This window comes from Larus michahellis, chromosome 7 (assembly GCF_964199755.1).
Source record: "Larus michahellis chromosome 7, bLarMic1.1, whole genome shotgun sequence".
Classification (NCBI taxonomy): domain Eukaryota; kingdom Metazoa; phylum Chordata; class Aves; order Charadriiformes; family Laridae; genus Larus; species Larus michahellis.
In genome coordinates, this window is record NC_133902.1 from 34,813,418 (window position 1) to 34,840,194 (window position 26,777).

Consider the following 26,777-nt stretch of genomic DNA (forward strand, 5'->3'; position numbering starts at 1 on the left):
GGCCAGTTTGTTCCACTGGAGATGGAAGAAAAGGAGCAGCATACACATACGCTGTTGACATACTTTCTGCCGATGGCTGTTACAATTAGTAACTTAAATGTTAAATCATAGGGAATCAAGAAAATATTTATATTCTTAATGCATATAATTAGGCCTAAAATCTTTAGTGGACCATTTACTGTGCTTAATGTGGTATTTAGAGGAAATTAAAGTTCATTCTGGAGAACATTTTGAATGTAACAGGAAAATATTCATGGCAGATGTTTGTGAATTAATCAGTAGTAAAGCCTGACTTAAAAGTACATACTGTGTAAATACACATTTGGATTTCTTTTGGTATTATCAGTAGACAAAGAGAAGTCAAGGCTTAAATACTTTCTGTCAAGGCTGATCTTTTCTGTGTAACTTTGAACAGTGGCTTAAAGTAATTACTTTTGTAAATAATGTTTGTCTGGGTATGTCTAGATCCAGGCCATGGTGTAATTTTTAAATAGTATATACTTACACCAAAATAAGTCCATATATGAATAGTTGTATTCTGAAAAAGCCACCTTTTTCAATTGGCTTAGTTCACATCTAGAACAAATGCATTCACACATGGATTTATTTGGAAATAAGTAGGTGTAGACTAATGCAGTAAGAAAAGTTTAGTGTAACTCTACAGAAGATGATTCATTTTGATTTTCAGTGCAATTTCCCTGTTCTGAATTCCTAAACTGCTAGAAATAATCACTTGTAGATAGTCTGCTTTCTGTATTCTTGCCTGCTTTTTTCATTGCGGAGCTACAAGTGACTTTATCATTTTATGTATAATGCCTTAGAACCCACAAGGATGACCCACGCATGAGAATTTGAGGATTGTTGACATGAATTTGATTGCCTGGAAGGTCTGTAGGATATTTTGGGTGAAAGTACTTGCTGTGGTTCGTAAACATTATTGGTATGTAGCTCTGAGTAAATCTTATATCATGTACAGCTTGTACCGGCTCTGTTAGAACGTATTGAATAGAAGAAAGGATAATACACTTGTCCTAAATCCATTACTTCTCCCATTGTATTTTTATTAAAGTCAGTGAGCAAGGGAATTGTAAGAGATTAGACATTGTTTTGTACCGCAGAGGAGCTCATTGTCACTCCAGTTGATGCAGTACCTGGCTTGTTCTCTTTCTTGCACCCAGCTGCTACAGCTTATTTAAGCACTTAACACAATTGAAAAACATGATCTAGCCTTTTTTTAAACTGCACAATTTGTCTTTATTTGTCCTTTAAAAATACCATTGTTTCTAAACATTGTTTTTACAATGAAAATAAAAGTGAGAATAAAAATTCTTATTTTGTCACTTCAACGTCACTCTTAAATTGGCAGAAAACCTCCAGGAAAAGCAGGGAGCTGAGGCTGTGCTAAATAGAACTGAAAAAGATTTCCAAGGAAAGCCATGAATGGAAGGACCGCAGGCATGGTGCACACCGTACACCTTCTGTCAACAAGGAAACTGGTGTGTGCGCAATAGATTGGTTTTGGTGCAGCACAGTTTAACTAGTTATGAGTACTTCTTACCTCAGACAGTTCTCTGTATCTTTACCACAGTTCTCTGTATCTGAAAAACCATCATAGCTATTTTGAACGCCAGAAGGAATACTAATTACTGTCTAGTTTGATCTCTTGCATATCCCAGTTTAATTCTCACAGTGGTAGTTAAAACAGAATATATCTCTTAAGGGAAAACATTAACCTTTATTTAAATATTTTCTAGCTGGAGATAAAGTACAGTAACTGACATAAGCTGTGCCAGCAATTCATGATCTTTACTGTTTAGAAATAAGACACAGCTTTAGACTGTTTTTGTCAAGCTTCTGCGTGCTAGTGTGAAAAACCCTGTACTATGTGAGTTTTTTGTTAACTACATATATGACATGCAATAAGAATAAAAGCGTAAGATTTAAGCGCTTGCCTTCATGTGAAGGCAATTTTTCAAAGCCTCTTATTTTTCTCCAGTTTTCTGGTTTTTCAACAGGTAAGTGTAGAATTATTCACATTGGACATTTGCCTATTTATATACTCTAAGTTTCTGTTAGTCTTTTAGTTACAGTACAGTTCATTTACTTGCGACCCTCACGTCTTCTCCATCACACTCACAAGGGGGAAGTCCCCTACCTTGTAAATACCGTATCCACCCTCCCTTGTCCCCCACCCAACAAGTGTATGAACTTGAGTTTGTTGTGTTGAAAAACATTGTTTGCTTTCATTAAATCTGTCTAGCCGTTCTGGTCACTACACGGATGATTCACGTTGTTAGTAATTTGCTATTTTCAGAATCTGTGTCATTAATGTGGCCTTTTTTTAGGCTGTTGATGAAAGATGGTAACTAGTGAAATGCAAATAATTTGTTTGGAGTGCCACCAGAAACACACTCATTGGATTTTCTATTTACAGTTACTTCTGAGACCTACTGGTTAGGTGGCATTGACTCCATTTAGTATATGCAGTGTTTTTTGAATTAAATACCTTACGTCACTGGGCCAGATTCCTTAGGGAAGCCTGAACATATTAATTATACACTACTACCTTAGCTATTGGTATGCTATGCTGTTGGACTTTTGTATGAAACAAGAGGAGCTAAATAAGACCTACAGGTAACGTTTTAGATACTCCTTACAGCTTTTCTGAGGAGCAGGGCAGTGAAAATGATAGAACTTTGGACAATTGAAACATTTTAACAAACAGTGTTTAACTGCTTTTGAAGTGTTTACAGGGAGCTAGTCAGTTATTACAACTTGGTAGTTTTGAAGGGAATGAATAAGGTGCTGAGAAACACTCCATACTTCCCAGAAACATCTCCCTTGGGGGGGAAGGGGGGCGGAAAAAGCCCTACTGTACTCACAGTGACTCTCTGTAGTAGCAGAGACTTCTGCACTGCCTGCAGGATCACGGAGAACTCACTTGCACTTTGAAGTGTGAAGTGATAATCCTCACAACTGCTTACTTCTTTATTAAATTTGCGGAAGTTAATTACATGCCCTGCTAATTTACAATAAAATCCTCACAATTCTCTGATGCCAAGTAGGCAAGTGAGTTTTCCAAGCTTCAGTTTAGTCCCTCATGCTGTAAGAAGAATTTGGCATTGGCACGCATTACTATCATCCATCCAGAGAGTTTATTAATGTATGCACATTTTTCTACACAGTAGTGTCTCACGAGCATGTCTTGATAAATCTCCTAAGTGCAATTTAAATGTGTTTCTTTATAGTATTTTATACTGTTGGGACTTATTGTCACAGTCCTGCTTAGCGTTTCTGGGTTGACTACTTGCTGCCTTTGGGAAATGAAAGCAGGACATAAATTAAAATCGGTGTATTGCATATGGCTAAATATACTAAGTGTTCACGTGTGCTAAATATATTGCCGAAGATACAGTGAAAAATTAACTGATGTTTAAAGCAGTGGTGTTTGATATTCATGAAGTTTGCTGTATCTCATATGCCTTGATAACTGTAAGTAAATTGGATTTTGGAGGGGTTTTTGGTACCTTTTTAGATAGTGCTTGCTATAATGTTGCTAGCTGTCAAACAGAACAAGAATGCCCCTCTCATCAAACGAGGAGAAGTGGATCATTCTGCTCGTGACAGATTGACCTCAAAGTGTGCAAGTGGGGAGGCCAGATCTAATGAAACAAAGTGGATCATTGCTCTGTGTTCTGTTATTAAGCATCTCGGAGTTAACTGGAGTAGTGATTAAATGTGTTTAAATGACTGTTACAGTGATAGTGAAGATAAAAAGGTCAGTTCATACTCTTTCACCAGGCCTAAATAGAAGTAATTAATAAAACTAAAGGTGGTGCTATATGAGATACACATGCTGAAATGTGCTTTTTGTGTGTGTGTGTGTTTAGATTATTGGGGCAGCTGAGTGAAAAAGAAATATGTGGAAATAGTTGTGTTTCTGAGTATTGTCATTAGTATTTAATAATTTCTTATTAAGGGATCATATTGAATCTCATTTAAACGGGACACCACACCAATAAGGCAGGGGAATCTGAGTTCATCTGTCTCTCTTTTTTGTTTCTGGACTGTCTGCCGTAGATTCTGCGTGGCGCGACTGTCCATCAGAGAAAATTTGACTTTGACTTTGAATAATTATTTTCAAATTTTTTCTTTGTGTCTTACTGTCTCACCAGCTTCAGACATAGATGCTGTATTTGCTTAGAAGTTTCCATCCGTTTATCTAAAGAAAGCTTTCCAATACTTTGCCACCTTCTGTGTAAAGCCAAAGTAAAATTGGAAGTACACAGCTGTCGATGCTCCCCAGCGTATTCGGTTGTTGGTCAGCCTTCCCTGTGGAAATTTGCCATGTAATGCTCCTTTAGAACAACAGTTGCAAACAGCATCAAGTCAGGTACCTAAAAGAGAACTCTGAAAAATTAGGTCTGTGCCAAAATGGGTCATTGTAGGTAGCAGGTGAACGTGGAAGAGAAATTCTGGTTGGCAACTATGTGCTTAGACAGGCTTTAGAAACAGCAAACTCTGTTTGCTGCGTTGATGCTTGAAATTTTCTGGAGGTTCTGCGTTACGTAGCTACCCAGACAGTGTGATTAAAAAACATTCAGTTGCTGCTTAAGCTTAAAAGATGGGCTTTGATAACTTGTGCTATAATGTTTTTTCTGACAATTTTTATCGACTCCAATTTAAATGTAATAATACGTTGCTATTGGGGGGGAACTGGAATGCCGAAAGCCACATGATAGGTGCCTGTGGAATTAAGTTTAAAACCCGAAATACTGTGTAATCGGAATTCCTTCACTGCTGAACAGGAATCTTGGAGACTGTGTTGATTTTTTTATAAATCTAAACAAAAGCTGAGGATAAAGACCTTAAAAGTACCTATTGGTAGAGTTGCTTCCCTTATCTTGTTTATACTGACTAATTAAAAATTAAAAAGCACATAGGGTTAAAGATAAGATGGTACCACCGTTTTCTTTTTTTATGTGTAATCTTGTTGCATGTCTCTACATAAGCTGTTCTGGCCACTCATCATAGTAACCAGCTGGGCCATTTCACCTGCTGGAGCCATTAAAGAGGACTCTCTCCCCCTAGATTAATCCCCTCCGACATTAGTTTTTTGCTCTGACAACTGGAGCAGGCATTCAGAATTTGCAGGTGGCCAGTGTGACGCACATAATTGCCTACAATTTTAGGCAATGAATAAAAATGGTCTACATTACTTGTCAAAGGTTGTATATGCAGTGCCAAGTGAGATCTATGGGAAGCCTTTTAGGGTTTAAAGAACAGTTAATAGCAAAGCTGCACAGTGCTTTTTTAATCATAATGCATTTGTAATATAGCACTTTGATCTTCTCCTTGTAGGAAATGGTGTTATATTAGCCACTTTTAAACATTTATGAGTGAAATTCAGTTATCGGAGAGTAAAAGTGATTATTCTTAGGCAGAACATGTTAGATTTCATTAAAAGTTTTAGCTTGCCCCTTCCTTGTTAAAATCTGTGGGGAGTCCTGTTCCTGGAGGGTTTCAAATCAGGATCTGAAGATTTAGAAGAGCTTTTTCTTTGTTTTTCACTAAAGCAACTGCAAGACTAGAAAAGACTCTAGTAAATACTGATGTTATTTGTGGTTGTTTAGAAATGTACTTCAACTGCATAGCATTAAGCGCAAAAAATGCCGTGTGCTCAACGGTTTAGGGAATGTTTCCATGTATTTTCAAGATCTTAATTCTTGGTTGCGTCAATTATAACCCCCAAAAATGCATTATTTAAAGCGTGATCATAAATTATCTACAACAAAAAATAGGCGACTCTGAAATGTACTACTCCTAGAAGAGCCGAGTTTGACCTTTCAGACCCAAGAGCCTTTTATTAACACCTGCCTGTAAGGAGAACCGTGCCACACGCAGCTTTCGGATTCACGACCACAAAACTGATGAGGAAAGGCTTGAAGGGTTCAGTTTGTGTCACTTGCTGTTTGCCGTTTCCATTTCACAGATGATTAATCTTTCTGTGAAGAAAGGCCAGAGAAACAAAGCACATTGGGCTCTTCCTGCAGTTACTCCTTCTGAATGCACACTAGCTTGCTAACTAAAAGGCCTTTAGATTTCCTGCCGAGAGAGATGTTCTGAAAGTGAATGCAGCTGGTTGGAGGTCACCAGTGCAAGGCTCTTGCCATTGTGTAATGGAGGCTTTGGCAGGTTTCATTTTGGGGGGGAGGGAGAAGGTGTTGGCGAAAAATTAATGCGGAATAAAAAGGGCTTTGGCCATTTGAATTAATTTCTTGAAGGGTGGATCATCAATAATAGGCTCAATTTCTTTTGCTCACAATCTAAAAAAAAAAAAAAAAGATATTTGCTGTGTTTTTTTTCCCACCCGTTCCTTTTTCTTAATGGCATGTTTATGTTTGACGTGGTCTCTCCCGCTGGATGCTGAAATGTTGCGTCTTACTGAGTTTGAAAAGCAATCTAAAATGGTACTGATTTTTACATTTTATGAGCTGTGCTAATTTTCGTGGTGGCGAGAGATGATGCTTGAGGATTGTGTATTTAACTTCCTAATTATGGGATTTGTATCGCTTTAATAATCAATATTGCTCTTTAGTGACTTTTAAAGCAGCAATTTCTGTTTTTCTGGGAGAGTAAAAATTTGTTTTTAAAAGGTATTATCTAATTTTTAATTTGTGTGTACGTTTTGAATCTTAATGTATACATGCCTTGGAAAAGAATGGTCTGATATCCAGCTGGGGTTTTGACTTTGTTTTTTCTTGATCTTGCGTAGGACGTAATGTGCAAAATCAAGACATGGGTAATAGATGAAAAGAAAGCTGTCCGCTTCTATCATGATTGGAATGACAAAGAGGTAGGCTATAAATATTATCCCATGAATTGACTTCTGATTTTGCTACCTGTTACTGTCTTTTTTTTTAAAGTTTTCTCTAATTTTATTTCATATTGATAGTGTATTAAGTGTTAAATTTATCAGCGGTGCTGTGTTTCTCAGTGATCTAAATATTACACTTTAATGCTGTTGCCTTCTCAGACATGCCATGAGGAAAATGGTCGTAAAATTAACTCAAGTTGCTATAACTTGTTTTTAAAATTCTCCTCCTATATTTTCACTTCTAGATTGATGTTTTGAACAAACATTTGTTTTTTACTTCAAAACCGATGATCTACTTGGTTAACCTCTCTGAAAAAGACTACATTAGAAAGAAAAACAAGTGGTGAGTGTGTTCAGGTTAAATATCTAAATTCATGTTTCTGTTTCACATTTTTCAATGTTGAGTAATTCCTTGTGCATTGAGATCACCAAGGATATTAATTAAAATAGGAGTAAAAACTAACGTTGCACTTTTGTTACTTGTTATGCTCCCATTGACATGCTGCTTGAGTACAGTGCATATGGCGAAACCCTGAAAGAAAGTGCAAATAGAAAAGAATATGCTTTCTTTTCTTATATTTTTACATGAATCCATTAAGTGTGAAGAAAATAGATTTGATTTAGAAGTACTGATTTAAATAAACATACGGTTTTATCATGCTATATAATGCTGATTGTCTGAACAACATCTTTTTCATTCCAAAGGAATGAATTGAATGCCAGAGGACTAAAGCTATGTGAGTTGCGCAGAAATCTTTCAAACTGTGGCAAAATTGCACATTTTAACAGTACTTTCCTGTTTGCAGTTGGGTGCCTGGCTTCCTTGCCACTGCTTGCACTTTGCTTACGGTTTACAGGCCTGTTTTGATGGGCTTTAATGCTATGAACAGCGCAGGTTTTAGTGAAGTATTCCTGACATCAATATTATGACTTAAGTACATGATGGTTACAAAATCAATCTATCAGACATTCAATGAACTGGATGAAGATCCAGTCCTAACATGGTAGACATACGGTGGGAATCCGCTGTTGAGAAAGTACAGCATTTAGCATGTCATTGGGAGCTCTAGATGGGATAAATATTTGCTTTGTGGAGGAGGGAACAGATTAAGTGGTATACGCTGAAGAAAAATTTATAGCAGCATATTTAGTTAAAAAAAAGCAACTAAACAACAAGCCTTTTCATAGTATTCAGACCTTTAAACACTGTACTTGTGAGATACTTTGAAGATGTGTAAACTTATGTTTGTGAACAGATATATGCGTGTAACTCATCCAAACAAATCAAAAGTATCTAAAGCGGAATATCTGAATTCTCCTAAAGTACACCCTCTGTTTCTCCCTGTACTTCATTAAGTACTTAGATGCACATGGTTTCAATTTTCCATTAAAAATTCTCATTTCCATATGATATCAAAGAGTGAGAAGGCTTTAAACTGAAAAATAAACATTCATAGACTGGAAGCCAAAACAATAATTAATGTCAGATGGTTAACTCCAATAAATCATTAGAATAAATTCTGTGAAATTACTGCAACTAAAACTGTCCTTTTGATACTCCAAGACATTTTGTGTTAGTATTAAAGAACAAAATTTAACCTATTTAATAGCAAACCTTCTTAGCCCAAAATGCAGACTTTGGAATAAGCTCCATAACCAATGTAATAATGTAAGCTTTTCATATTTGGCCAAATTTTATAATTTTAAATCAATTTGTTCCTTCTTGAATGGTTTTTGGGTATGGCGATTTAAACATTAGAAGTGGTTCTACCCAAGGAGGCGAAGAATCAGGGTAGTAGTATTTGCTCTGTTATTGTCAGGTGATATTTTTTTCGAAGTATAAACGTTGAGGTTTCCTGAGGTTCACTATAACAGTCCAGACATGGAAGTTTATGTGAAAATGGATGAGTCGGTTTCCCTGTCCAAAAAAGGATCCTCGCACCTGTATTTGGATGATTACAGGTAGAGCTCGCTGGCTCTAATTGTACAGTAAATACCATTTCCCAGACCCTAATGGTAGACAGACTACTTAGGAGACGCCAGTCTGTGATTTAGCTGTCGCCAGTCACCCCATGTTTTTTGTGAGACTAGTTGTGATGATGACATAGTTAAACCTGATTGAAAGCAAATCTCTGTATAAATTGCAATTTTTAATTTGTAAAAAATCAGATGTTTGAGTTGAGGAGTCATCTAATGAAACGGTTTAACTGTTTCTGTTACAATTAATGATTCAGTTTTTAAAAAGTATACCCAGATCTCGTGGATGTGAGTGTAATTGTAGCTGAAAGATCAAAGCCTGGGTAGCTGAGTGATGTTCCAGAAGAGAATTTACCACATAGCCATTTTCAGTACAGTTTCTGCCTCCTGCTGTTCCTATTTTCCCTCAAGCTAGCCATTGACTACCCCCTGTGCATCCCTGCTCGTAAAAAATGATTGAGGAAGTATTTGTCATGTATTTATGAGTGGGAAACATTGTGTGATAGGGAAAGGCATCTACTAGAACCAGAAAGATTGCCATTTTCTTTCATTCAGCTGCTCTGCCACAGCTTTAAATCCTCCGTTTATGCAACATAGCTTTTATATTTAAGAGCAGAATAAATGTTTTCTATGAAGGATGGTAACGGTAGGCTTTTGTCATTTGTGTGGTGCAAGCAGATGTAAATGATTAGAATATATTTTACTGTTAGATGCCACTTAATTTGTGATTTTTGTTATTATTTTGAGGGGTAGATGTTCATATTTGAAATGCAAGCCACATTTAGACTAGTCATTCAACTTGAAAAAGTTTATTTCTGAGCTTAATTCATAATATTGCTACAACAAAAGTAAGGTTAATGCAGGAAACGCTCAGCAGTAAAATGTTTTCATAAGACTTTTGCAACTATGAAAGTGTTTAAAACAGCAAAGGAGAGGAGAGGCTTTTTCATTGTGGGTAGAGAGGAAAACTAAAATTGTTTTACTGGGTCACTCTCTCAGAATTAATGAACATTTTAATTGTTAGTTAAAACACACTTACTTTTAAGTGCTAACATGTTATTTTTCAATCCAAGAAAAGAAGGAAACACTGTGAAAGATAGGACTATTGTGTGTCTGAGTAGGTGTATTGACCTTTTGAAAGATGTAAAAACTGGAAGAGCTCCAAGCAGTTACTTGCTGGTTTTAACAATGTTGAATTAGTCATTCAGTTGATTTATGATTAAGACCTAGCCCCTGAAGAGAAGCTGACACGGCAGCTGTGTTAGTCGCACTTGTGTTATGATCAGATGGCAGTAATCATGATGTTGTATGGGGGAATCCACTGAAACCATTCTTACTACGTATTGCTGTGCTCTAAATGAATACTTAAGCCCTTCTTTTAATAATTCCTAATGGTTTTTATATGGATCTAGTACCTTAACATGGTATACATGTATTCGAGGTTTACCATGAAAGTATTCTAAAGAAGCCTAGTAATTTTCAGTTAAAACTCTTTTCTGAGTCACAGGATGTCACATAAATCGGGGACGTGAGATTTATCAGCCCTTTACCTAATTAAAGGTTTACGTTTTGGTCTTGCTAAAGAGGGTGCTTTTAGCGGGTCATAATATGGATTCCAATTATGAAATATACTGAGCTAATTAATGAACGAATGTAGTGGACCATGCTTAGCATACTGTTCGGTTCAGTATTTTGGACTTACTCTTTGCAGTGAGCACCAGGAATACTGTAAGTGGCAAAGCTGCATAGACTGATCTTTTGACTCAACTTCTCGGGTCTAAACAAGAGAATTTTTTCATCCTATGCATAGACTGTAATTTAAAGACTTGATTATGCTGCTAAAGATTTTCTAATATTCGTAGCATCGTAACTAAGCCATCTGAGACTTGATATGGATTTTAGAACATTGTTTTCTCTGATATAATTTAGACTTGTTGAGTATCCAAATGTGCGTTAACATTCTTTTCAAGGGGTTGTTTCTCAAAATGTTATGGTAGACATTCTGTTAACAAAATTTAGCTGACTGTTGATGGGATAGGGTACCTTTCTTGAAGTATCTTACTCGTGTGTATTTAGAAAGGTGGCATATATGTCATAATAAATAACTTTCCCTGTTAATTTTTATAGCATTTTTAATGTTCTTAGGCTAGAAGAGGCATAATTAGATCAGATGAAAGGTCTGTCTTTTCTGGTATCACGTTTCTGACAGGCCACTAACAGATGTCCAGGGAAGATTATAGGAACACATTAAGCAGAGTGTATGCATCCAGCTTCTTGCAATCTGTTATTGTAGAAGTGACTAAGCCAGATATTATATACTTGTGGGTAATAATTTTTGACTGATTTTTATTCTATGAATTGAGCCATTGACCTTTTGAACCCAAGTATACTTTTGGCATCCCAATATCCTGGAGCAGGGACTTCCACAGTTTAACTATGTGCTATATGGAGAAGTACTTCCTTATGCTTGTTTTGGATCTGCCACATCATAATTTCATTTGATGCTCCTTAGATCTTGTAGTATGAGAGTGAATAATCCTTTTCTATTCATCTTTTCCATATTGCTTCAGATGTTCCAAATATTAAAAAAAAAAAGGGGGGTGGGGAAATCTGACGTGAAGAAAGAAATATCAAGGAAGACTCAATAGGCTTGAGTATGAATTAATCTGCTTTGCTCAGTCTTTCACTTTTAAACTACGTAGGAAAGTTATTATCTGGCGGTAAATGGAGACTTGGTGTTCTTGGTTGTATTTCTGTGGATACATGCCCAGTGATAGCATAGATCTAGTAGTTGCGTGTTCACCGTCTCAGCAAAAGAGCAAGGCAATGTCCTGTGCTGGTAGAGCAAGAGGATGGTGACAGAAGAAATGCTGTGCAGGTTTTCATGGCTTCAGTACATCTGTTAAAAACAAGAGAAGAAAACAAAACTTAAAAGAAACTCAACAACAAAAAGCCCCTATGCTCCCAGACCTCCCCTTCCACCCTTAAATAATGTCTGATTTTAGAGAAGTCCTGGAGATACTATTATGTACAGGCTCTTCTTAAATTGGTTAGCAAGAAATATTTGATCTCTATGTAAAAAAAAATTAGACTTCCTTAGTGTTTTCCCTGCATTATAGTTTGAGACCTTTCAAAAAGACATTTAAAAAACCTAAAGAAACAAAGATCCACAGAAATGGTAATATTAACGTGACATGCCTTGCAGCAAAACATGATTTAACAAGCAGTACAAGGATATGTATATTTAAGAATCTTAGTAAATAAATTAACGGGAAGTAAACTTAAGGGAAAGAACATCTGCAGGCCAGCTCCATCTCTTTTACAACTAGAAATATGGTGACTCAATAAAAGTGTGAAACATCTCCATCTTAGACCCACAGAAACACAATCTCCTTTTGCTGTCCAAGTTTCAGCCCTTTTCAAATGCTGTTTGAAATAGATGAACCTTGCAAATTTTGCTCAAAACAAAAAAGTTCCCATTTGGACCAAATATTTCAAAGTCTTTCCTCTTCTAAAAGGAGGGATACTGCTGTTAATGAACCTCTGCAGTGCAGAGACAAACAGAATTACATCACTTAGAGCAAACAGGTATTTGCAAATATCGGTGTATTAGTCACGTAGCAAGATACACGAGTGAGGGCAGAATGTAGTTTCCACTACCTTCAGTTTCTGAATTACATTTGTTTTCTGAATTACATTTAAGTGTATATTTAAATATACTACGGGTCATAGAGTCATGGATATTTAGGCAGATAAATTTTATTCTTATAAGTATATTTGAGGATGTATTTGAGGTAGAATTCTTTAAATCATAATTACAAGTTGTAATGCCATTGTGGTAATGAGATGTTTTCTTGACATAGCTGCTTAATGATTTTAAGTCTGTCTTCTGTGCAGACAGATGGGGAAAATTATATATTTTTAAATATGTTGCACTTTTTTTCCCTGCCTTACAACTGAAATGTTTTTTAAAAATATTAAAAGATTATTTGTATTATCTGTGTGTAAAAGGAGTTTTGGACACACAAGTTGTAAAGTCAGATACTCAAAATTAACAAGATTCAGGACTTCCTGTCGCACCTTTGCTGCCTGGTGGAGAGAGTACCTGACAGCGCAGATCGTTTTACCTAGAGGATGGCGTATGTTTTCCAGAGAGCACTCACCTACTGTAGTAGGGAATAGTGCATGCTGTTTGCTTAATAAACAGTTATTCTTTTTTATGTCTTATATAAATTAATTAATAAATACGAATTAATTTATCCTCCGTCAGCCTAATGGCTGTGTCTCTTCTTTCCAGCACCTTTGCCTGACGTTGACAGTTGCCTTCTTGTAGTCTTCTGTCTTACCAAATCTAGTGACTTTTCATTCGGTTGTTCTCTCTATCCCAAACTTTTTTCCCTACCATTTTCCTAGCTGTGTTCTCCATGGGTCTTTGCCAGATTGTCTCTCCCCCTCTTCTCTGATTTCATCCCATTCTTGCTGGCTTAGTTCCAGTCCAGTCCTTTGGTCTGGATGATTTCTTTCACCAGATTTCCTGCTTTGCTTTGCTTTCCTTTGCCTCCCCCTTTTGGGTCCCCCATCCGTTTGAACGTGAATGCACATTGTTTGGGTAGCAGCAGGTGTTGGGGACATGTCTCTAAGCACGGGGAAGATGGGTTCCTGTTCTCAGCTCCAGTGTGTAACCTCGCCCCAGACACAAAAACACCTTCCAGGAAAAGTCTAGTTTCACTCCAGTGCTCTGCTTGCACTCAGGTGCTGTGGGTTATAGAATGAGATTAAATGGCTGAGACTCCTCAGTGTTCAGTTTGAGCAGTGTTGCTACTGAGGACATGAATTTCTAATTGGGATGGACTTTTGCACAAGTGCGATGGTTTATCTCTGATACTGAGTTTGCTCTGTGCCAAACATAAAGTCTTGGATCCTGAGCATTAGGACAGTAATATTTTTCAAATAAAATGTTTCTGGGATGTTTTAAAAAATGGGCAATGCTGTATGGTGAAGCTGTTTTCAAAAACTTCAGTCTGGTTTCAGTCAAAAATTTCACCTGGTTACAACATGGCACTTATAAATAGCTAAAGTGTAGGTTGCGAAGTCAGGAAATAAAGCCTCAGTAATTTACTTAGGATATATTGAGTCTTGAAACTGGTAAAAAGGGGGTAGTGATGGAGGGGAACTTCCTGGTTTTTGGGAAGACCTGCCCTGGACAGATAAAGGTAACTTCAGGCTATTCTTACAACTCATCAAAGGCTGCAGACTGTAGAGAGCAGGATGAGCAGAGTAATGAAGAACAGTTTCTGCGACGTTGTGAGTGATACATGACAGCCCAGCGCACCACAACTCCCAACGCAGCCGTACCCCAGCGAGTCTCTTGTATTCCCTGAGAGCATCTGTGTGCATGGAGCTGATGATACTGTCAGAGTAACGCAAAAGAACTGTGTATTAACACTTCATATCAGTAAGGCTGTGCTGAGTGGAAGCAGCTATAAGGAGCTTTTCAGCTTCATTGCTGTGTATGATCCCTGTCCTACCAGCTGCATGTCATACCAAACCTCCTTTTGAACAATTCAGCTTTGCATCCTATCCTCTGTTCCTTTCCTTCTTCCCTCTCCAGATGCTCTTCTTGGTGTTTTTATTTTTTTTGGCTGTCATCACCATAATTTCCGAGCTGTTTATACACAATTCTGTGGGTGCAAGTTGCAATGTTGAACAACCGCAGCTTTGCGTTCGGATGTTCCACCAGTTTTCTGGTCAGCTTGTATAGTTCTACGAATTGCTACCTGCTAACGATGCTTTTTTTTTTTTTTTAATCCTCCATGGCAGTTCAGAGAATCAAGTGATTTGTGTGATATTTTATTTAAACACTTGGATTTTCACAGGCAAAATCTAAAGCAATAGATGCTAGCTTTCAACAAGTGAAAACTTAACTACTTATATAAAGTTATCCAAACCTGTGCAGGCTAAGAAGGGACATCTTTATTTGTATATACAGTCCAAACACTTTAGAAATGTTGTTTCTTCCTGATTTTCATTGCAGTTGTGACTTTCCAATAAATATTTTTGTCACCATTATAAACACATGCTATTTAAGATACATAGTACTAGGGGAGAGAATGTATAGATAACATGAGCAGTGAAGAGAGGGGCTTCCACAGAAAAATGGTATGTGGTGACATTTTCAAAGGCAATGATGTAAAATTTATTGCAAAATTATTGCAATGAGACACGTTCCCGATTCTGGATGCATTGTGAGGTCCAACATCCTTTTCAAACTTCAGTCTTTTTTAAAACCGAAGAATGCTTAAACTGCTCAGAAGCAAACCTGAGTTGCAGAGGTATGGCTGAGTATGGATTTCGTTACTGCGTAGTGGATATGGAGAAAGCAAAGACTAATAAATAACTGCTCTTCTTTCTTCCCAGTATGGTGTGTAAAGAGATTACTTCAATTTTCTGATACTTGCTTTCCACCGTTTGAGAAGCTTGTGCTTTATGCCTCTGTTTTCCTTACTGTTTCCCTAAAAGTGTTGGTGCTGGTGAAGTCGTAGACAAAATATTTTTGGGAAGTGTTCTCTACTTTAAAATCAAGTCACCTAACAAAAATATTGGTATTGTCTAGTATTTGCATATTTTTTTCTGGACTGGTATGAGTGATTTATCTCCTGAATGATGTCTGCAAAGAAGCTGTGTGTTCTGTCAGTCTTTTTCCAAGGCTTTCCAGATGTGCTTGGAGCGATTGAAGTGTATGTTTTATCTTGTTGTGGTCCCTTACTGAATGCTGCTGTCACAGACTTAGCTGGCTGAGCAACGTGCTGCTTGCTTGCCTGAATGCAGATTTCTTTGTTTTTTTGGCTCAATTCTTCTTTAGAATGCTTCCCTCTTATTTATTGTAGGTTAGAGCATAGCTTTTGACAATGCATAGTTTTATATAGTTTTACTGGCAACTAAATGAGTTTGGGAATTTTCAGTAGCTTAATATCTTTTTTTTCCACTCTGAAGTGAGATTTTTAGCTTCAGAGTGTCTTATCTTGTGTTTTTCGATTCAGATTAGCTTCGAGTTAGGAGAATATGCATCTCTCTCTCATAGTGCTCCAAGCCAGTGAAGTCTTAAACACTGAAATGAAAAAGGTGAAGGAAAACCAATGTTTTTCTCACTCATCTTTGTTACAGGGTGGAAGAAAGGGGAAGGGTAAGCAACTTAAGAACCCGCTTTTGTTTTGGGGACCAGATTCTGTAATGTACGATATGTTCTAGTCCAGGGTTGTTAGTCCTGAGCATCATCAACGCAACCTCATCGCCAGGTCCTCAGAGATTTTGGAGGAGACACAGGTACTACCCACTGCATCAGTGCTGTCATCTCTCTACAATATCATTACCTCAGAAGCAGATTTCAAATCCTACTTCCAATCGTAAATCGTTCAGTAGTGATTTCACTCTTACTCGTTTTAGAGTAAAGCAGTTTGACTGTTCTCATGTAAGCCTGTAGATGTTTGTTATATTTGTGTCAAAATCCCTTTCACGATTCCAGTACCTGATGAGAAACGTCATTACTAATGAAGAAGTAGAGCACTTTTTGTTTCCTTGCTCTTTTGTGTCCTGCATATTACAAGCACAGCCACCTTCACTGCAGTGATTTTTGGATGTAATAATATAGGTGAGAGAATGAGAAGGAAGTAAGGTGACATAATCTACTCACATTTCCCGGGGATAAAGGTTATTCTTTGATAGAAAATGAGTCTCTAAATCTACTTGGAGAAGGTGAGCTCTGTTCTGCTGCATTTTTCTGTTTATTGCTGACTTATAAAAATATTTCATGTCTCCTTTGTGATGCAAGTTACAAAGGTCCAATTACACTTCTCTCATTGCAGTTAAAATGCTATCTGCTAATATCCTGTAGCTGAATCAAGTTACCTTTTTCTGCATACTTGAACCTCAGGAGAATTTTGACAGGGAAAGAGGGGTAGAGACCGTTCTAGGTAAGCCATGGTTTGGTTTATGAGCTCAAAGAATAACTTGAATTTGTCCCATTAATGAGCAGGTCTTATCCTAGAAAGTATGATTTTATTTTTTTTTTTAAATAAAGGGGGGATTTGCCCCTTTTTTGCTTTACAGATCAGCTAATAGAGAATTGTGCAAGAGATTATTATTCTTGACGATAGTTTTTTATTCTTAAGTTCCTGTATATTAAGTTATTTATTATTATTTATTAATTAAGTGAGCCCTGTGGCTTTCAAAATGAATGGGCATTGTTAGCCTGTCTTTGTCAGCTGAACAACATAGAAACAGAAGTTGTGCATAGTCCATAAAGCAAATAAATTACTCTTTCAAATCAAGAGGAAAATAGATATTATGGGTATGTGTCCCCAGCTTTTAACATGTTGGGTCATTAGTATTATATCTGATGTGGCGTTTAAAAACAACCAGTTATTTTTGTGCGGTTCCCATTGAGAATTTGGAAGATGGAGAAGGCGGCTGTTAAATGACTGTAGGGAGGTGAGTGGCTGTGGTCTCGCTTGGTGTGATGGGAGCAATGCGAGTAGCTCCTTCTCTGTGTTAGGATCTGATACCTCCTTGCTGCTCGTAACTGGTGGTTTTTGAGAAGACAGACGGTCTTTCATTCTCCTGATAGACACATCAGTAGTTGTAATAACTGGCAGATGAGCTTTCATATTAGAATTTTTTTTAAGCAAAAACCCCGCTGATAATATTGCTTCCTATTCTGAAATAGCGAGAGAATTTCTTGTATTGCTTTTGCAACAACATCTGTATGGGGAAATTTGGATTGGGCATTGCAATCAGTATCACTATAATAGTGTCTTAAACAATGTACAAATTAGTAGTAACTTTCCTTTCATAATCTGTTACTCAGTAGTGTATCTGATTTGCAAACAAGTACATGTGTGTACCTCTAACATTCTGCTTATTGAATTTGTCTGTCTGGATCACGTCTTCAAAAATTTCCTGCTATCAATCACATGCTACAGAGTTCTGTTAATCTCTTTACGTTCTCATAGTTGAAATGAATTTTATTTCTCCTACCATTCTTTATCTCGCTGCAGTTGATATTTCAGATATTTATGGGGTCTGGGAACAATACTCATCTTGAAATTATTCTTCATGAATGGTCTGCAGCATCTCCATTCTCTGGGGGAATATTTTATGGATTATTGTTCTGTTTTCTACAAATAGGGGCAAAATGGGAACATCATCTAATCAAAAATAATTTATTATAAATAGAAAAATAATGTTTAAGAAGGAAGATTCTCGTATACACTTGGAAATACAGGCTGCTGTGGCTTTGGTACCCATTTTTCAAGTTTACTTTTGCTCTGAAGTAAATTCTTTGTTTCAGAATCGACAGAAATATTTTTCATTGATTATTTTCAAAATCTGATGCATTTTATTTGTTCTGTTTTGGTTTGTTTTTAAATAGTTTTCCTTTTAATTTTATGGTTATTTATAACTCAATTGTAAGTATTAAGTATATGGAAATATGTTTTCATTTAACTGCTTGCTTTTCCCAAGAAAGATCACTTACCTTCTACAGTTTTGGCAGAGTATTTTATTTTCACAACTTGCATTTCTTCTAATGACTAATACTAATGACTAATGTTCAAATGTTGATAGTCACTAGTTTTACAATGAATAGAACTATGTATCCTTGTTTTGAAACCAGGAATAGGTGCTTCTTCATGTTTAAGTTGGAGAGGAAAGTTCGTAGGTTACGTATATTGAATGGAAGAACTGTCACATGAGACATTTGGTATGGGTGTCTTATTATCCTTTATTACCAGTGCCTCACCTTAAATATTGTTACTTCGGAGAGAAGTTAAATAAAATAATGTTTGGGATTTACTGTGCTCTGGCAATAGTTTCTAAATCCTAAAGAGATGTTTTGAAGATAAATATTTGAAAGAGTAAGTGCATGTGCTGGTGTTGTATTTCATTGAGTTGAACAATGAAAATGCATTAGTCAGATGCACTGTATATCAGGTCTCACTCCTGTTCTTATGCACTGGCACAGTGTTACACTTCTGAAGTGAAAATGTATTTAAATCCAAACAAGTGGCTTTTATTTAAAAAAATAAAAGAAAACCTTACACCTAATACATTGAAAACTTGCACAATCTTGTCGATCTAAAACATGTGATGGTTCTTCCAGCTTATGTTTTATTTCAGAGGCTCATTAAATCCATACCTGTTTTTATTTAATAAAATCTTTGTGTCCCAGGATACTCAGATTAATGAAGTGTGCGTGCATGTGCATGCGTGTTCAGTTTCCCATAGGATTTTTTAAATTATTATTACTTAAAAATAACTTTATGGAGGGTAAATGTTTGTCTTTGGCTCCCTCTATCTGCCCGTCTCTACTTGTCTTTGTGAATTAATGCATTTTCATAACTCAATCCGCGAGATAGATTGGAATCAGCAGATAAGATGTCTGCAAATATTCCATATGGGCGTTTGGTAAAATAAATAAATAAAAATATGGTAAAGAGACATGAAGGACTAGTAAGGAATTTAGTCATTCAAGCTTAAAAAACAAGGTTAATGTCTTTGTGCTTAGACAGTATATTTCTGAAATTTTTTTCTGTTCCGGTCAAAGTCTAATTTCTGTATTAGGTTTTCCATAAAGCTACAGCTATATGCTCAAAAGTATATTAAATGGAAACATAGTTTTAGCTGCCTGTCTTGCAGTAGTGTGTGGTTGCGTGATAGCCTTTTGTTTCTGGTTTCTAGTTACGGTAGTGTCCTATTGACATAGAAGGTAACTGGATTGTTCTATTAGTGATTTCTGACAAACAGAAATGATTTGATATGCTGGAGCTATTTCTGACAGAAGATATAAAGTTTTGACAAACATGCATGGCACAGCAAGTGTCCAATTCTAAAGAGCAAAATAAATGCAAACCACCATTATGGGGAACACAAACAGCCTGAAAGCAAGTTATCAGTAAGCAAATAATTGTTGAACTGTTATGAATGGAATAGGATGTTGAAATAGGGCATGATTGGCTGATGTTACATATGTCCTTGATTACCTTCCTTGTGCTTTTATCCTAATAAGTGACATTCTTTGTATTCCCTTGGATGGCTAGACAGTCTGACACTGAAGAAGAATAAATATTGCATGTGGTACACATTAAGCTGTCATCTAGGACAGCATTTATAAAAAGTAACTAGAAAAATTCATAAGAAATTCTGCAGTGCTACAGTTTCCTGGCTCCAGTCATAATTGTCAAAGTTCTTGACACATTCAGGTCTTCTGAAATGATTTGGGTTTACAGTTACTTGGTGTATGAATAATTATTAAGGATTCATTTTCTCTGATGATGCAGACTGTTAATGTTAGTTCTCAAAATGTTGCATTTTCACTACAGGCCATGTAGCAATAATGAAGAAAAATACAAGTGTGGTGTATGTAGCTAGTCCTCTTGCAGAAGTCAGAACTGGGAGATGTATATGTATAAAATAAAAATAACTGGTAAAATTAAAAAACTGTTTTTCAAATGCCGTCTTTGAATCTTGGTGGAAAATCCGTTATGGTCATGCATTGTTACTATTATTCTACTTTGGAAATAGACCTGATTTTTTTGCATACAATGTCAGTCTTCTGTTTTTCTTCACTGACTTGAAATTAAGACTCAAAAGCAACATAGCAGGATATCATCCTCTCTGCAAGGGCAATGGAAAAAAACCCTTTTGAACTATCTAAGCTGATGAGTTAGTGTTTGAATGGCAATTATTTTAATCTTTAATTTTGAGAAGAGAGAAGTGTAGTAGTTACATTCCTCATACTCCGAAGTCTCTGAATTTCTGGTGCCAACTTGTATGTTGACCAAGAAATATTCAGTGGCTCCTTTGTTTTTCCCTGTATTTGTTTATTGCCGGACATAATACCGTGATACTCTCTGGAGTTTGACACAAAATTTCACTATAAATATTTTGAAGGATTTTTACAGCTCTATCACTGGCTGTGTCAGTGGAGTTTTCTCACTGTATACTGTTCTCATGGTACCTGGTTTTGCTCCATATGAAAGTGCAGCCTTCTTCCGTTTGTGGGTACATGTCTCTCCATTTATGACAGTATTGTCTAACTCATGGGATCACTTTTTATTATTATTTTACTGAATTAAGAATACCCCATAAGGAAAAATAGCTTGTTACCACCTCATCAAGTTACTTAAGGAGTAACATAATTTTATAGGTGACATTGTGCTTATTGTCATCCCTCTTCCAAGTAGCCTATAACTTACAAGACATCATTGTAAGTAGCTTGGAATGGGAAAATAGAGCCATTGGCTCGTTCATAAATTTGCATTTAATGTTAATTGAAAAGCCTTAACATAGTTCTTAGAACAGTGTTGGAAAAAATGTGTATTCATGGGAAGAGATAAAGTAGAAACACCTGTTTAGGTTGGAGAAAGTTTTCTCCAAGTATAACACTGCTCAAATGTTACAGGTAACTGTTAACTCTGTAGACCACTACAGAGCACAAAATATTTGCCCAACTGGTAAATTGAACTGTAAGTCCCACTGTGGGAAATTGCTTTGCTGTGCTCCAAACAGCAGTTATCTTAGTAATTGTACCTGAATTCTTTGTGGCTAATAGACAGTTGATGGCCTTCTTACCATGACGGAATTATTTTATTGCAATATTATTAATTGTAAAAATTTCAGGTAAGATGTGTTCATGTAGTTTAAGATGGGTTTGAGTATGATTTTTAATTGCTGCTCTGAGAACACCGGTTTTTGAGTTGAGAATGTGCATAACCCCACATTTCACATTCTAAACTGTCGCTCGCAACAAGGAGCTTATCAGAGCAAATTGTCTAGTCCATCCCCTTCCTCACTCAAAACCTAATGACCCTTTATCATCATGGTTTAGATTGCTGGACACAGATGTGAGAAAATACAAGTAATCTACAGGTAACTACAGTAGCTGCACTGATGTTCTCAGAGAACTGACTGCTGGGAAGATAAAAAGCTTCCCACAGAGCCTGTGACTTTCCAGCAGCAAAGCACATCATGAGCTCATACATGAAGTTTTATTTGCTGAAGATTCACAATAAGATGCATTAGGACATTCAGCAGGGTCCCTTCTTAGATGAGCACAAGAATTCAGTGAGGTTGTTAGTTGATGCACTAGTGCATGGCTTCACACTAAAACTAGAAAGTCCAACAATACCAATAATGTTGCTTTTTGAGAACATCACAAACTACAGCTGGAATATGATATTGATGTTAACGTAGTTTGTTCATTGATAGTAAATGATCTAATGTCATTGGACTCTTTTTTTTTCTTGTTATGGAAAGTATTCAGGCGGGAAGCAAATATTCTGTAGAAAAAAAGCTGCTGGTGGTTGAAATAGCAGTACATGCTAGATACGAAGGTAGAAAGAAAGTCTTATATGAAAATAACTTGTGTATGATTAATTACCATCTTGTTTCTCAGCATTTTTTGTCGTAATCATGAAGTAGATCTAAAAATATTTGTGTGTGTGATTGGATTCTTTGCTGAGGAATGGGGAGGAAATAAAATATTTTTTCAGGTAAATTTCACATACTTTAAGGTTAAGTAGGTAATGATCTTTTTTACTATTTTTTTAAATGTTTTTTTTTTTTTGTAATTCAAGAAGCCGCTGTAATACAGTTTTTATTTTTAGTGATTCAGTAAGGTTGAAATGTATCTATTAAACCAGATGGGAATGATCAATGTGAATCAGTCTGTCTGCACTTTTGTTCTCTTCTAAAGTAACTTAAGCATAATTACGTACGTAGAAAAATGAATTTGGATGCTGAAATGCTTTTTTTTCCTCCCATTTTTTTAATCATCTGTAAGTTTTGGGTTTGTGCGGAGAGAGATAACATGGCATGAGAGATAAAGGTCCTCCAGAAATGAGGATCCACAGAGAGTGGTATTAATTATTGAGGAGGCAATAAGCATTACAGGGGTGGTCTTTACAGAAGATGCTAATCCTACAAAAAGCCTAAAGCCCAAGCCAAACAAAAACTCTGAACAGCCTCCTCCCACCCAGAAAAAAAAAAAAATCCCACAAACAACACCCCCCCATGCCCCCCCCCATCTCTGGTAGCGCGAATGTAACAACTTATGTGTGTTTTTTTAACTTAAGTCCTTCCACTCCCTTCCATCGCCCCCAAGGCTTCTGTGTGCTGTTACTGGTCTTGGGGAGTTGCTCCATCGGGATATGGTGCTGCTGGTGGTGGACCTTTGAGCAGGAGCAGGCAGGGCTGGCTGGAAGGCTGTGGCTCTCGGGCTGAGCCAGTGACCATAGCAGCAGCCTCCTTAATTTTCTGTTCTATTGTTGATCCTCCACGTGAGGAAGCTACAAGACACTGTGAAAACTCTATACTCTTTGCTCTCCATTATTGCCATTTGCCTCTGTTCCACTTTTTTAGGCTCATTTTCCAGCTTATGCCGATCTAAATGGTAACAAGCAGAACTCCGTACTCCGTATTGCAGAGCCCAACAGACACTTTCTAAGAAATTCTTCTCAGTGATTTCACATACCTTTTGGTTCACAGTAAAGACATGGAGAAATATTTCCTCTTTTTCACTAGCAAATAGGAGCTACAGGAGAAGGGATGTATATTCTCTTGTTCTATTTTGTCTTTTGATTGAGAAAGACAAAAGAAGTAAAGGGGTATACATATTGTAAGATTGATTCTGCCCCCCCTTCTTTTTCTAATCTTGAGATTAATTATAATGAAATCCATGTACAAATTGCAGAAAACGCTCGATATATCCTTTTTATGATATATACTGTGTTTCAAATTCTGTAGTGGCTTTAATTCTCAACTACAGTAGAGATACGGAAAACCAGAAAAAAATGTTGGCTGTTACAAAGTTTTGTTTGAGCTTTTTAAACTGAGTGATTAGCAGAAATAATGACCCTGTCAGCCTTAATCACATTAAAATGTGGTTAACATCATTTAATTTTTTCCACTTAATATGCGAAAATTTCCAGTAGATTTGCAGTGAAGGCCATTGAAATTCCATTAGAACAAGAATAAAAATTTCAGGCATCATTTATTCAGAGAGGGTATAAAGGTCTCGACTGAAAACTGCTGAATCTTTCTATTAGGGAAACTATGAATCATTGCATTGAGCAGTACCTTCAGCTTCTATAGTACTGAATCTGGGTTGCTTCGGAATGAATGGAAGACATTTGTAGTGTGGTGCTTTTCTGAGGATCGCAGCATATAAGTTTTGCACAAATTCAGTAGGTGCTTTCTCTGTGAAGGATTATTACATAGTATTTTAAAACTGCTGAAGAGCTGGGGAAATACTTCTGCTTTAGGCATCTCCTCGCTGTGAAGTTCCATGCTTTACATTATTTTCATTAAAACATTAAAAATGTATCCTCTTTCTGATCGATATGTCACGCATAGTTGTGGTTTCTTTGTTGACAAATAGCAAAATGAGGATCTGTGCAGCTATGACTAGAATATTAAGTCACGTCAAGTCTCCTGCACTCTTGGCGTTTCTTGTTGCTCCACAGGTACGTACCAAAAGTACAGCACACAGTAACTATATGACCACGCTAGAGAAACTATCGACTGCATCTTTTTCTGAGAGAAATTTCTCTTTCTAGGAAAGATGGAATGTTACTGTGTTTCAGTCTGCTCTATTTAGGTTCCCATTTTTTATCCTTTGCCTGTATTGGGAGAAGGTTTCATCTGGTAAGCGGAGGCACTAGAAATACAACTGTATCTTCTCTGCTTTTCTAGACTCTAATGAAGGACTTGTATTGAATACTTCTTTAAAACAAATATTACTGTATGTATCTGGTAAGATATAATAACTTTATTGAATTGGGTTTTTTTTGTCTCTGGTACTCCAGTAACTACACAGTGGAATGGGTTTTTTTTGTTTGTTTTTTAAATTGGTATTTTATTCCTGTCATTTCAGCCTATCACATAATTACTTTGTCCTCTTTCTAGTGGGAAAAGTCATTCAAATGCATTGGATTTGTGCAGAACACAAATTTTAAAACTTCACTATTTATATGATTTATTTTTTTAAACAACATAAGAAAGTGCTGTGGTAAATATTTAATGTAGAGCTAAACGCTGTGAGATGCACAGCGGCTAAGGAATTTTTCTTTGAAATAGCTGTTACTAAACTTAGGAATTGAGCAGACCTAACAGGAATTTGGAAGTGCCTCTGATCCAGATGTACCTCTCTACGTTGAGAAACGAAGGAAACTGAGTAGGAGGTGGGTCCCTGGCCAGGACCAGACCTGTTAACCCCGCAAATGAGATAAAAGGAAGTAGGAGTGTGGGAGTGACCAAAAGCTAGGGCAGGCGGGAGGGGCGAATGGAGTGAAGAGGTGTGAGTTTTGAGGGCCGCGTTTGGAAGCATCTTGCTGAAGACCTGTTGGACCAGGATGGAAAGCTTTGAAGACTAGAGAATGACACTGGGAAAAGAAACCAGAGTGAGCAACAGAATGCAAAGAACTGTTGATGGGATGGAAAAGTGGCTGTATTTTAGGAAGAAGGGTCAGAAGAGACTGTACTCACTAGGTTTTTCTCCTCACAAAACACAGCATGAAATTCATTTTGTTTCTCTGCTCTTAGCAAGTATCTGTGACATCTTATAGCAGAACACCTCACCTCTCCTCACATTCTGGTCTGCTGAGGGGCAAATGCTCACTGTAGCTCCATTAGCTCAAAGATAGGTTTGTGTAATGGGTATGTGATGAGTACATTCAGTTTAGAATTGAGCAGGTCTATTGTTTTTTTTCTAGAAATTGGGAATTATGTACAGCTATATTAAGTGACTTAATGTTGTAATGGAAAACACTTCAAAGTCAGGAAACGTCGGAATGAAGGTTGCGAATGCATTTCAGAATCCATGCCCTGCCCCACAGGGTTGTCTACTCCTGGGTGTACCCAATGACTCCCTTTCCTTTACAGCCAACCTTATCTCGCTCCGTGCCAAGGAGAAGCTTGTGCTTGAGGATGCAGTAGGGCTCTGTAGGATAGGAGACCTCTGGTGATGGGATTCCCTTCCTCTGAAGCAAAACTTTATACTGATGTGGAACTGGAGGAGGACAAGGAACGGCTTTATGTTAAAGGCCTGGAGATTTGGTGATGGAGAACTGGATTTTACTTCTGTCTCTCTTAGATTTCTGTTTGTGATGCCAAGTAAAGAAATTCCATTACAATTTTCACACATTTTAAAACAATCATGTTCCTAACTTACTTCATTTGACTAATTAGGGTAATGAAGTCCAGTGTTCTCATTAGTGTTATTTTTAAAAATGTGTACCTTGCCCAGATTTTGAAATGGATTACTGCCAAACTGTGATACAAGTCCCGCAGCCACCTCTTCTGCCTTGTCCATGCTCTCCTCGTGAGTAGTACTGGTAACTATACATGGTATTATGGGCTACTTTTGACTTTTATTACATTTTATTTTGGAAGAGCAGAACTCATGAAGTCTAATTTTCCAAGAGTTTGAGTCTTGTTTCCTTACAATGGTGATTCTTAATTTATATTCATTCTTTAAAAAGCAGTGACATAGTGCAGTGAACAGCAGGTAGCATCATATTCTGTGGCTCGGGAGGACTTTTTGCATGATGATCACTCTGCCAGCCTGTTCCTGCTGGTCAGCTGGCTCGCTCCAGCCAAGTCGACTATGTGGTGTTTGAGTTCTTTGTGGCTTTTCCCCAGTGGAAGCATTGGTTTTTACAAAACGTGTAGGAACTTGATTTGTATGAGATTGAGACCTCTTTGTCTCCCTTTTGCATTTCTGCGTAGCCTTTATGTACTTCTGAATTCACAAAGTATAGTGCTTCCTTGTAACTATATGGTAATCCCTAAATTACTGTAATCCCTCCTCTGCATTCAGTAGAGAACCAGTTATTGTTGGTAGCTACACAGTATAATGACTTTCATAAAT

General features: G+C 36.9%; 1 protein-coding gene across 2 annotated transcripts in view; it reads left to right on the forward strand.

The window, feature by feature from the left end:
* OLA1 (Obg like ATPase 1) overlaps nucleotides 1–26,777 on the forward strand; it is a 103,106-nt gene that overhangs the window by 55,698 nt on the left and 20,631 nt on the right. For both annotated transcript variants that reach the window (XM_074594687.1, XM_074594688.1), the window contains 2 exons: nucleotides 6,776–6,856; nucleotides 7,123–7,220. In XM_074594687.1, the coding sequence (XP_074450788.1) occupies nucleotides 6,776–6,856; nucleotides 7,123–7,220 (179 nt within the window). The remainder of the gene's footprint in view (nucleotides 1–6,775; nucleotides 6,857–7,122; nucleotides 7,221–26,777) is intronic.